Source organism: Hypanus sabinus, chromosome 11 (assembly GCF_030144855.1).
Source record: "Hypanus sabinus isolate sHypSab1 chromosome 11, sHypSab1.hap1, whole genome shotgun sequence".
Lineage (NCBI taxonomy): Eukaryota > Metazoa > Chordata > Chondrichthyes > Myliobatiformes > Dasyatidae > Hypanus > Hypanus sabinus.
Window position 1 is genome coordinate 111,648,760 of NC_082716.1, and position 13,246 is coordinate 111,662,005.

At 45.0% G+C, this 13,246-nt stretch overlaps 1 protein-coding gene across 2 annotated transcripts in view; it reads left to right on the top strand.

Moving 5' to 3' along the window:
- Positions 1-13,246, top strand: part of LOC132402289 (ras and Rab interactor 3-like) — a 109,783-nt gene that overhangs the window by 4,069 nt on the left and 92,468 nt on the right. Inside the window, exons 1-2 of one of the 2 annotated variants that reach the window (XM_059985142.1) lie at positions 6,770-7,052; positions 12,929-13,127. In XM_059985142.1, coding sequence (XP_059841125.1) covers positions 6,988-7,052; positions 12,929-13,127 — 264 coding nt within the window. In that variant the 5' untranslated portion in view covers positions 6,770-6,987. Of the gene's footprint in view, positions 1-6,769; positions 7,053-12,928; positions 13,128-13,246 lie in introns of those variants that run through there. The other variant, XM_059985143.1, reaches the window with a different exon arrangement.

Sequence of the window (13,246 nt, forward strand, 5' to 3'; positions counted from 1 at the left end):
CTGCTCCCTTTCTTGAATAAAGGAACAACATCCACAACCCTCCAATCCTCCGGAACCTCTCCCGTCCCCATTGATGATGCAAAGATCATTGCCAGAGGCTCAGAAATCTCCTCCCTCACCTCCCACAGTAGCCTGGGGTACATCCTGCCCTGTCCTGGTGACTTATGCTACTTGATCCTTTCCAAAAGCTCCAGCACATCCTCTTCCTTGATATCTACATGGTCAAGCTTTTCATCCACTGCAAGTCATCCCTACAATCGCCAAGATCCTTTTCCGTAGTGAATACTACTAAAGCAAGGTACCTCTGCCATCTCCTCTGGTTCCATACACACCTCCCCACTGTCACACTTGATAGGTCCTATTGCTTCACATCTTATCCTCTTGCTCTTCACATACTTGTAGAATGCCTTGGGGTTTTCCTTAATCCTGCCCGCCAAGGCCTTCTCATGGCCCCTTCTGGCTCTCCTAATTTCCTTCTTAAGCTCCTTCCTGCTATCTTTATAATCTTCTAGATCTCCTTCATTACCTAGTTTTTTTGAACCTCTCGTAAGCTTTTCTTTTCTTCTTGACGAGATTTACAACAGTCTTTGTACACCACGGTTCCTGTACCCTATCATCCTTTCCCTGTTTCATTGGAGCGTACCTATGCAGAACACCACACAAATTTCCCCTGAATATTTGCCACATTTCTTCCATACATTTCCCTGAGAACATCTGTTCCCAATTTATGCTTCCAAGTTCCTGCCTGATAGCTTCATATTTCCCCTTACTCTAATTAAACGTTTCCCTAACTTATCTATATGTTCCTATCCCTCTCCAACACTATGATAAAGAAGAATGAATTGTGATCGCTGTCTCCAAAATGCTCTCCCACTGAGAGATCTGACACCTGACCAGCTTCATTTCCCAATACCAGATCAAGCACAGCTTCTCCTCTTGTAGGCTTATCTACATATTGTGTCAAGTAGCCTTCCCGAACACACCTAACAAACTCCACCCCATCTAAACCCCTCGCTCCAGGGAGATGCCAATCAATATTTGGAAAATTAAAATCTCCCACCATGACAACCCTGTTTTTATTACACCTTTCCAGAATCTGTCTCCCTATCTGCTCCTTGATGTCCCTGTTATTATTGGATAGACTATAAAAAACACCCAGTAGAGTTATTGACCCCGTCCACCCGCAGAGACACATCAGGCTGGAAATAGGAATGGGAATTAAAATGCTTGGCCAACCAGTGTAAAAACTGAATGATCACATAACATCGAGGAAAGAGGAGTGAAATTCTCAGCAAACCCAGGGAACAGCAGGGGTTCCCAACCTGTTTTATGCTAAGGACTTAAATCATTAAGCAAGGAGTCTGTGGACCCTAGGTTAGGAACCCCTGCTCCACACTAATACATACCCCTTGACCTAGAAGGTGATGACAATCACCTTGCGTTGGTGGGAGCTTTCTATGTAAATTGCTTCCCATGCTTTTCTGTAGCACACACACTGAAATAAAGTAATGTCCTGGGACTCTCGTACAAATGCATGCCTCTCTGTAATGTCCTGGGGCTCTCGTACAAATGCAAGCCTCTCTGTAATGTCCTGGGACTGTTGTACAAATGCATGTCTCTCTGTAATGTCCTGGGACTCTCTTACAAATGCAAGCCTCTCTGTAACGTCCAGGGACTCTCATACAAATGCAAGTCTCTCTGTAATGTCCTGGGACTCTCGTACACATGCATGTCTCTCTGTAATGTCCTGGGACTCTCGTACAAATGCATGTCTCTCTGTAATGTCCTGGGACTCTCGTACAAATGCAAGCCTCTCTGTAATGTCTTGGGGCTCTCGTACACATGCATGTCTCTCTGTAATGTCCTGGGCTCTCGTACAAATGCAAGCCTCTCTGTAATGTCCTGGGACTCTCGTACAAATGCAAGTCTCTCTGTAATGTCCTGGGACTCTCGTACAAATGCATGTCTCTCTGTAATGTCCTGGGGCTCTCGTACAAATGCAAGCCTCTCTGTAATGTCTTGGGGCTCTCGTACAAATGCAAGTCTCTCTGTAATGTCCTGGTGCTCTCGTACAAATGCAAGCCTCTCTGTAACGTCCTGGGACTCTCGTACAAATGCAAGCCTCTCTGTAACGTCCTGGGACTCTCGTACAAATGCAAGCCTCTCTATAATGTCCTGGTGCTCTCGTACAAATGCATGTCTCTCTGTAACGTCCTGGGACTCTCGTACACATGCATGTCTCTCTGTAATGTCCTGGTGCTCTCGTACAAATGCAAGCCTCTCTGTAACGTCCTGGGACTCTCGTACAAATGCAAGCCTCTCTGTAACGTCCTGGGACTCTCGTACAAATCCAAGCCTCTCTGTAACGTCCTGGGACTCTCGTACAAATGCAAGCCTCTCTATAATGTCCTGGTGCTCTCGTACAAATGCATGTCTCTCTGTAACGTCCTGGGACTCTCGTACACATGCATGTCTCTCTGTAATGTCCTGGGACTCTCATATAAATGCATGTCTCTCTGTAATGTCCTGGGGCTCTCGTACAAATGCATGTCTCTCTGTAATGTCCTGGTGCTCTCGTACAAATGCATGTCTCTCTGTAACGTCCTGGGACTCTCGTACACATGCATGTCTCTCTGTAATGTCCTGGGACTCTCATATAAATGCATGTCTCTCTGTAATGTCCTGGGGCTCTCGTACAAATGCATGTCTCTCTGTAATGTCCTGGTGCTCTCGTACAAATGCATGTCTCTCTGTAACGTCCTGGGACTCTCGTACACATGCATGTCTCTCTGTAATGTCCTGGTGCTCTCGTACAAATGCAAGCCTCTCTGTAATGTCCTGGGCTCTCGTACAAATGCATGTCTCTCTGTAATGTCCTGGGACTCTCGTATAAATGCATGTCTCTCTGTAATGTCCTGGGGCTCTCGTACAAATGCATGTCTCTCTGTAATGTCCTGGGACTCTCGTACAAATGCAAGGTTCTCTGTAATGTCCTGGGACTCTCGTATAAATGCATGTCTCTCTGTAATGTCCTGGTGCTCTCGTACAAATGCAAGGCTTTCTTGTTAGGCAGCAGTGGTATATCATTGTGAAAATAGCAGTTTAAGGTTAATGGGAATGTTTAGAATATCTTCGTGCAAGTTTATCTAAATTTATGATAACAGGAAATGACTGCAGGCTGCATGTAGCGGAGCATAGTTCGCTGGTCAGAATTCATCATTTCTGTCTTCTGTTACTGCTTCACGCCCTCTTCCCCACTGTCACGCAGCTCACTGAACCCACAAGCGATAAGCAAATCGCTCAAACCAAGGACGTATTTAACACTATTTGTATGCCAAATTTAGATTTCAAATCTCTTAATCCGGAGTTTGCTTTGGTTGCTCTCTGATAAATAAGCCAAGTCAAATGCACGAGTCCATGTGTGTGCAGCTGCAATGAAGACTTACTTGCTGCAGGATCACAGGCACACGGCCCCACAAGAGAAACACAAACAAAATCAACTTTTACAGGAAAGAACACAATTAGAACAATTATTACAAACAAAAGATTCTGCAGACACTGGGCATCTTCAGCAGTACACACTAAATGCAAGGGGAGCTCAGCAAGTCAGGTAACATCTGTGCAGGGGAATAAGCAGTTTACATTTTAGGCCAAGACTAGGTTTTCAACAGCCTTTGTACACCATAATTCCTCAACCTTACCATCTTTTCCCTGTCTCACTGGAACGTGCCGATGCAGAGCGCAGTGCAAATATCCCCTGAACATTTGTCACATTTCTGCTGTACATTTCCCTGAGAATATCTGTTCCCAATTTATGCTTCCAAGTTCCTGCCTGATAGCTTCATATTTCCCCTTACTCCAATTAAACGCTTTCCTAACTTGTCTGTAGAATCTGCAAATTCTACAAATTGGAATTTATGGTTGTAAAACTAAAAACGCTGGGCAGATGAATCTGCTGATCAAGTGGCCAGGGTTACCCGTCCAGTATGGACACTGCAACTGAAGAAGGCAACAGGAAACCACTTCAGTGTTCCTCCCTTGTACAATCATGCATTGAAGTCAACTACGGTCTCAGCACAAAGATGTGAACAGAGCCTTCACCGAAGGAGCCTCATCCGGTGGAGGATCTCATGTGCTACAGGCGAACCTCGACCGTCATCCAGCGACTGTCGGCAGATTAAAAGCAAAGAAGATCAGACTAGCAACCTGGAATGTAAGAACCCTTAACCAACCTGGTAAACTAGACAACATCAAACAGGAAATGGAAAGATTAAAAATCAGCATCTTGGGAATGTGCGAGATGAGATGGAAAGGAGCTGGTAAAGCAAGCTCAGAGGGATATACCATCATTTACTCAGGAGGAGAAATACATGAAAATAGTGTTGGAATTATGTTAGATGAAGAACATGCAAAATCAATAGAAGGCTATTGGATATATCAGATCAATATCAGATCGAATGTTACTTGTGAAACTATGTGCAAAACCTTTTGACATTAACATCATTCAAGTTTATACCCCAACAGCAGACAGCAGCGAAGAAAATATCGAACAATTTTATGACGAACTAGAAGCAGCATTAAGACAATGCAAAAGCTCAGAAAACACCATTATTCAAGGTGACTTCAACACAAAAGTAGGCAAGACCAGGGACAAAGACAATATTGGGCATTACGGCATAGGTGAGAGAAATGAGAGAAACTAGCTACATGGGTCACAGAAAATCATTATATAATTGGTAATACCCTCTTCAAGCAACACCCGTGAAAACTATGGACATGGAAGAGCCCAGGGGATAACACCAGAAACCAGACTGATTACGTGCTTATAAGGAGAAGGTATAGAAATGCTCTGAAATCATGCAAAACATATCCAGGTGCAGACTGCTACAGGGATCACGTACCAATAATCAGCGTGATGTACCTGAGACTCAGAAAGCTTAAAAGACCACGAGTAGAGTCAAAGCTGAATTTGGGACTTTTGGAAAAAAAACCAGTGACATCAAAAATGAATTCCAAATAACAGTGAAGAACAAATTTGAGGCTCTACAAAACATCACTGTTATAGAACAGCAATGGGAAAACCTCAGACAGCATAACACAAGCAGCACAAGAGTTGATTCCCAAACAACAGAAAAAAGCTAAAAAGAAATGGATGACAGAAGAAATTCTGAATCTTATGGAACAAAGAAGAAAATGTAATGAAAACGAAGAAGCCCACGTATCCTTGCATGCACAGAGAACAACCAAGTGCAAGGAAGCAGAAGAAAAGTGGCTTAAGGACAAATGTGAGTTAATAGAACAATTGCAGAAGACCAACAACAGCAAACATATGCACGACGAGATCAAAGAGGTCACAAATTGGAAGAAAAGCGGGGCAACAACAGGATGTATAAAAGCAAAAGACAGATCTACAATTATGGAGAAAGGAAAAATAATGCAAAGATGGTCAGTATACATCAAAGGCCTATACGATGACAAAGACCAGGAAGACAACTTTGATATTGGCAATAACAACAGAGGCCCAGCAATACTGGAAGAAGAAGTGGAACATGCTACGAAGAAAATGCAAAAGGGGAAATCATCAGGACCAGATAACATTCTGGTTGAACTGTATGAAGCATTAGAAGATTTTGGCGTACAGAAATTAACAATCTTATTGAATAGAATATACAACAGTAGCAAAGTACCAGAAGATCTTTTAAAGACGGTATTCATTGCACTGCCAAAGAAACCAGGTGCAACAGAGTGTGGACAACACAGAACAATGAGTCTAATGAGCCACCTCACAAAAATTCAACTTAGAATCATCATGCTCAGAGTAAGAAACAAAATTAAACCAGAGATCAGTGAAGAACAGTGCGGATTTATCGAAGGCAAGGGGACATCAAACGTCACTTATATTCTCAGGAATATTATCAAAAGGTCAATAGAAGTACAATAAGACCTATACTTCTGTTTCATTGACCACACAAAAGCCTTTGACACAGTGAAACACCAAATCATCATGAAAATGCTTGAAGATATTAATATCGACGGAAAAGATCTAAGAATAATCAGCAATCTCTACTGGCAACAAAGTGCAGCCATACGGATAGACAATGAGATTGGTGAATATCAGGCAGTAAAGCGAGGAGTCAGACAGGGTTGTGCTCTATCACCAGACCTGTTCACCCTGTACAGTGAAAGCATCATGAGAACCGTACCAGACCAACCTGGAATAAGTGTAGAAGGATACAATATCAACAACCTCCACTATGCGGATGATACAGTACTGACAGCAAAGAGTGAAGTAAGTTTACAGAAACCAGTATCTACCATCAACACAGAGAGTGAAAGACTCGGCCTAACCTTAAGCAAAAAGAAAACTGAAGTAATGGTAATATCAAAGAAACCTGATATCCCAGACTGTAGGATCGTATTGGGAAATGAAATCCTGAAACAAGTTCACAACTTCAAGTACCTTGGATCATGGGTAACATCTGATGGCAAATGTGAAACAGACATAAAAGCAAGAATAGCAATGGCAAGAACAGCATTTACAGAAATGAGAAACGGCCTGACGATCAAGAAAACAGCAAGTGACATCGCCTTAGAACTCCCAGCTGCTACATTCTTCCTATATTAATGTATGGCTGCGAGTCATGGACCATCACAAATGCAATGGAAAAAGAATCAATGCAGCAGAGATGTGGTTCCCCAGAAGAATGCTATGCATATCGTATCCGGACAGGATCACCAACAAAGAGGTTCTACAGAGAACGAAAACAAAACATACATTACTTAAAAAAAAATCAGAAAACAGCAATCAAAATTCTTTGGACACAGCTTGTAAAGAGAGACATTGGAACATTTAGTTACAACTGGAAAGCTGGAAGGAAAAAGAAGCAGAGGCCAACAGAGAGTGAGAATGAGAGATGGATTCACGTTGTGTTTAGAAACAGGGGAGGCAACAACAACTACAATTCGGAGGGTCAGGGACCGTGATGGATGGAGAGACATGATCGTCCACGCGGAACGGCAAGGCACCTGAAACAGACAACTGTGGACCCCAGGTTGGGAACCCCTGCTGCTGATGTTTATGTTCAAGGCACCTGAACTGAACTTGTCTGATCCTGTCCCTCTCCAATGCTGTGGTAAAGGAGAGATGGAATTGTGATCACTATCTCCAAAATGCTCTCCCACTGAGAGATCTGACACCTGACCGGTTCATTTCCCAATACCAGATCAAGTACAGTCTCTCCTCTTGTTGGCTTATCTACATACTGTGTCAAGTAGCCTTCCGGAATACACCTAACAAACTCCACCCCATCTAAACCCCTCGCTCTAGGGAGGTGCCAATCAATATTTGGGAAATTAAAATCTCCCACCACAACAACCCTATTATTATTACACCTTTCCAGAATCTGTCTCCCTATCTGCTCCTCGATGTCCTTGATACTATTGAGTAGTCTATTAAGAACACCCAGAAGAATTATTGGTCCCTTCCTGTTTCTAACTTCCACCCACAGAGACTCCGTAGACAATCCCTCCATTACTTCCTCCTTTTCTGCAGCCGTGACACAATCTCTGATCAACAGTGCCACGCCCCATCTCTTTTGCCTCCCTCCCTGTCCTTTCTGAAACATCTAAAGCCTACCACTCTAAGTAATCATCTGCAAACTTAGCAACAAAGCCATTAATTCCATCATCGATGCATAACATAGAAAGAATCGAAAGACCACTCATCACTGGCAGTCAATCAGAAATGGCTCCTTTTATTCCCACCCTTTGCCTTCTGCCAGTCAGCCACTGCTTTATCCATGCTAGAATCTTCACTATAATACCATGGGCTCCTAGTTTGGTAGGCAGCCTTATGCGTAGCACCTGGTCAAAGGCCTTCTGAAAATCCAAGTACACAATGTCAGGCAAGATCTTCCCTTGAGGAAATTATGCTGACTATAGCCGATTTTATCGTGTGCTTCCAAGGACCCAGATATTAATCGACTCCAACATCTTCCCAGCCACTGAGATCAGACTAACTGGCCTATAGTTTCCTTTCTTCTGACTCTCTGTCTTCTTGAAGAGTTGAGCGATATTTGCAAATTTCCAGTCCTCCAGAACCATTCCAGAATCCAGTGATTCTTGAAAGATCGTTACTAATGCCTCCATGATTTCTTCAGCCCCCTCTTTCAGAACCCTGGGGAACACCCCATTTGGTCCAGGAGACTTAACTACTTTCAGACATTTTCAGTTTCCCAAGAACCTTCTCTCTAATTATGGCAACTTCACACATTTCACAACCACTGACACCTGGAACTTCCACCTTACTGCTAGTGTCTTCCACAGTGAACACTGATGCAAAATACTTATTCAGTTCATCCGCCATTTCCCTGTCTCCCATTACCACCTCTCCAGCATCGTTTTCCAGCCGTCGATATCCTCTCTCGCCTCTCTTTTACACTTTATGTGTCTGTAGAAACTTTTGGTATCCTCTTTAATATTATCGGCTAGCTTACTTTCATATTCCATCTTTACCTTCTTATTGACTTAAAAGTTGCCTTCTGTTGCTTTTGAAAAGCTTCCCAATCCTCTAACTTCCTGTTAATATTTTTTCTATGATATGCCCTCACTTTGGCTTTTATGTTAGCTTTGACTTCTCTTGTCAGCCACATTATGTCATCTTTCCTTTAAAACTCTTCTTCCATCTTTGGGATGTGAATACCCCTGTGCCTTCCGAATTGCTTCCAGAAATTCCAGCCATTGCTGTTCTGCTGTCATCCCTGCCAGTGCTTTTTTTTCAAATTATTTCTGGCCAGCTCCATTCTCATGCCTCTGTAATTCCACTTACTCCAATTTAATACCGATACATATGACTTTAGCTTCCCCTTATCAAATTTCAGGGTAAATTTGACCATATTATGATTACTTTCCCCTCAGAGTTCTCTTACCTGAAGCTCTCTAATCAATTCTGGTTCATTACATAACACTCAATCCATATTAGCTGATTCCCTCATGGGCTCAACCATGACCAGCCCTAAAAAGCCATCCCATAGGCACTCCAGAAACTCCCCTTCCTGGAATCCAGCACCAACACGATTTTCCCAGTCTACCTGCATATTGAAATCCCCATAACTATTGTAACATTGTCCTTTTGGCATGCATTTTCTATTTCCCCATTGTAATTTGTAGACCACATCCTTACTACTGTTTGGGGATCTGTATACAACTCCCTTCAGGGTCTTTTTACCCTCTCAGTTCCTTAGCTCTCTCCTCCTGACCCCATGTCACTTCTCTCTAATGATCTGATTTCATTTTTTACCAACAGAGCAAGCCCCACCTTCCTGCCTATCCTTATGACACAATGTGTACCCACGGACATTAAGCTCCCAGCTTTAATCTTTCAGCCACGATTCAGTGATGCCTACAACATCATCCCTGCCAGACCGCAACTGAGCTGCAAGTTCATCTACCCCATTCCGTATACCGTGCACATTCAGATACCACAACTTCAGCCCTGTATCCACCCTTTTCAATTCTGTCCACCTTTTACGTTGCAATTCATCCAGGTGACTGCAATTTTGCCCTATCAACAGCCTCTCCTCACTGCATATTGCCCCCGTTTGTAAACCAGCTGCCTCACCACCCAACTTTCCGATGATACCTCTTGCATTGAAATATAAACAGCTCAGGGCACTAGTCACACCAGGCTCAACCTTTTGCTTCCTAAATTTGTTTGAGGTCTGACCAACATCGGCCTCCACAGCCTCTCCACTAACTGTTCCCATCCCCCTGCAAATCTAGTTTAAATCCCATTAACAAACCTTCCTGCTAGGGTTTTAATCCCCCTCCAGTTCAGGTGCAAACTGTCCTGTCTGTACAGATCCCAGCTTCCCCAGAAGAGAGCCCGATGATTCAAAAATCTTATGCCCTCCCTGCTACACCGACCACTTAGCCACGTGTTAAACTATACAATCTTCCTGGCCTGCTGAGTTCCTCTTCAATTTGTGTGCGTTGCTTGAAATAGACTGTTCAGCCCATTCATCCTGATCGAACATTCATTTCAGCCGTGACGCACCTCCTGTTTTGTTGTCCTGAACCACAATGAGGAGATCATTAGTCCAGCCCATTGGACTCCATTGAAGGGGGAATGCACGGGGGAGCCTGGATTTCTATAGCACCTTCTAAATCCACTACAAATCATCCGAATGCACCTTACATTCAATGAGGTACTGCTGTGAATTATCTATTTATTTCGAGCTGGAGGCAGGATTCCCAGCCTGGGGTCCATGGTCCCCTTGCGTAATGGTTTTGGTTCATGGACTAAAAAAAGTTGGGAGCTTTGGATTTACAGACGTAGCATGGAGCAGAGTCTTCTGGCCTACTGCGCGCTGCCACCCAGCAACCCATCAGTTTAACCCTAGTCTAATCACAGATCAACTTACAAAGGCCAACTAACCTACCAACTGGTATGTCTTTGGATTGTGGGAGGAAACAGGAGCACCCGGAGGAGACTTGTGCGCTCAGAGGAGGGACGTACAAGCTTGCTTACAGTGGGCAATGGGAATTGAACTCTGAACTCTGACATACTGAGCTACAATAGCGTCGCTACTCTGGCAACCCAAGTGATGTAAGAAATGCAGCAAATAACTTGTGCTTTGTGTGGAGGGGTGGAGATGTGTCTCTACCAAAGGAGGTATGAGGTGCTCCTTCCCTCTGCTAGCCCGCAGGTCACCCTTGAGCAAGGTATAGCACCTGCTTAGACCTTCCTCCTCCACAACCCCCCCCCCCCCGATCGGGGTCACGTGAAGCCACGGGAGCAGGTGGTGGGTGGTCATACGAGCAGCCGGTGCAGAACACAAGTCCTGGTTATGTGACCACTGACACCAGGCAGACAATCTCTGAAGAGTATTGATAATGGCTGGGGTCACCCGTCTTGTAAAGACACTGTCCAGAAGGTGGCAATGGCAAACCACTTCTGCAGAAAAATTTGCCAAGAACAATTGCGGTCATGGATAAGGCCACGATCGCCCACATCACACGTAACGACCTTAATGAACAAGAAAGCAATAAAGAGTGCAGAATAAGGTGTTGCAGTTACAGAGAAAGTGAAGTCAGACAATAAGATGGAAGGTTATAACAAGATAAATTGTGAGGTCGGGAGGTCCATTCAGTAGTCTTATAACAGAGAGAAAGAAGCTGTCCTTGAGCCAGGTGGTACATGCACTTCTGTCTGATGGGAGAGTGAGAAGAGAGAATGCTCGATGCACTTCAGCAATAACAGCACGTTAGAGAGATTGAGAAGAGGGAGGGAGGTGTCAGAATGGACCAAGTATATTTGGGAGCAGGGCGGAAGTTGGAGGCAACGTCGATGAAGGCAATGAGCTCAGCGTGGGTGCATGAGGCAGCACCAATGCAGTGGAGAGTTGCAGAGTCACACCGGTGTAGGCTCGGAACATGGTCTGGCCAAGTAGCCGACGAAAAGGCAGGCGTTACTGGGACCAATGCAAGTGCCCGTGGCTACACCTTGGGTTTGAGGGTGAGGACCAGGGACACTTCAGAGATTGTCTGCCTGGAATCAGTGTTCGTGTAACCAGGACTTGTGACACGACCATCCACCATCTGCTCCCTTAGCTTCGCGTGATCCTGATTGGGGGGTGAGCAGGTGCTACACCTTGCCCAAGCGTGACCTGCAGGCCAGTGGAAAGAAGAAGCACCTCACACCTCCTTTGGTAGAGACACGCCTCCATCACTTGGGTCGCAAAGTGCTCACAAACGTCCTAATATAGTCTCACCACCACCTTGCAAAGCTTCACCAGTATGTTCTTGCTTTTATATTCCAGTCCCCGCAAAACGAATGCTAATATTGCAACCCACACAAAATGCTGGTGGAACACAGCAGGCCAGGCAGCATCTATAGGGAGAAGCACTGTCGACATTTCGGGCCGAGACCCTTCGTCAGGGCCCAAAACGTCGACAGTGCTTCTCCCTATAGATGCTGCCTGGCCTGCTGTGTTCCACCAGCAGTTTGTGTGTGTTGCTTGAATTTCCAGCATCTGCAGATTTCTTCATGTTTGCTAATATTACATTTGCCTTACTCACTACCGACACGTCCTACAACTCCCATTGTACCTCTGATTTCCAAATTCCCTCCCTGCTTAGAAAAGAGTCTACACCATTATTCTTTCTCCCAGTATGGCATCACCCAACACCATTTTCCATCTGCCACGTTTTCTCATTCTCCTAATATGTCCCAGACATTCTGCAGACTCCCTGTCTCCGTGACACTCCAGTCCCTCCGCCTATCCTGGTATCATCTGCAAACCAGACCAGTTCTTTCACCAGATGATGGGAAGGGTCACCTGCACCCTGGTAACTTGTTGTAATCTGATCACCAACGCGAGAGATACTGGAAATCAGAGTAACGCTCATGAACTGCGGTGGAAACTCGGACAGTGAGGCAGCTTCGGCAGAGAGGAATAACCGGTCGATGTTTCATCATCAGGACCAGAAAAGAAGGGGACAGACGTCAGATTAGGAAGGTGGGGTGAGGGGTGGGAGTACAAGTTAGAAGGCGATAGGTGAAATCAGTTCAGGGGGAAGGCGGGTGGGTGGGGGAGGGGCTATGAAGTGAGAAACTGGGAGGTGATTGGTGGAAAAGGTAAAGAGTTAAAGAAGAAGGAATCTGATAGGAGAAGAGAGTGGACCATGAGAGAAAGGGAAGGAGAAGGGGCACCAGAGGGATGAGAAGGGTAAGTGGGGAGAAGAGGAAGAGTAAGGGGGTGCCAGAATAGGAAATGAAGAAGAGGGGGAAAGTGATCAGAAGGTAGAGAAATCGATGTTCATGTGGTCAGGCTGGATGGTACCCAGTGCTCCTCCAGTGTGAGACCGCCCTCGTCATGGCAGTAGAGGAGGCCACGGACGAACACACAGTAATTGAACGTTATTTCAGTCCCCACAGCCCCCGGAAGCAACTGTGCAATGGAGAATATCAGAGTTCCTGGGAGGAGGAGGAAGAAGATCAGAGCAAGCTGCTGTCCCGAGGCAAGCTCAGTCTCTTCGACAAGCTCTCGCTGTCCCACCAGGTTTGGCTGCAGCTCGGAGTCGAGCCGGAGCAAGTCAGGGATATTCTCAGAAAGCAGCCCCCGGGGGTAAGTCAGAGATAGCATCTCGAGTAATTCAGAAAATCCCTGGCTCGTGGATGTTGACTGTGAACATGAACTGAATGTTTCCAATAGATTCACGATAGTTTAATGTCTTTTCCTGAACC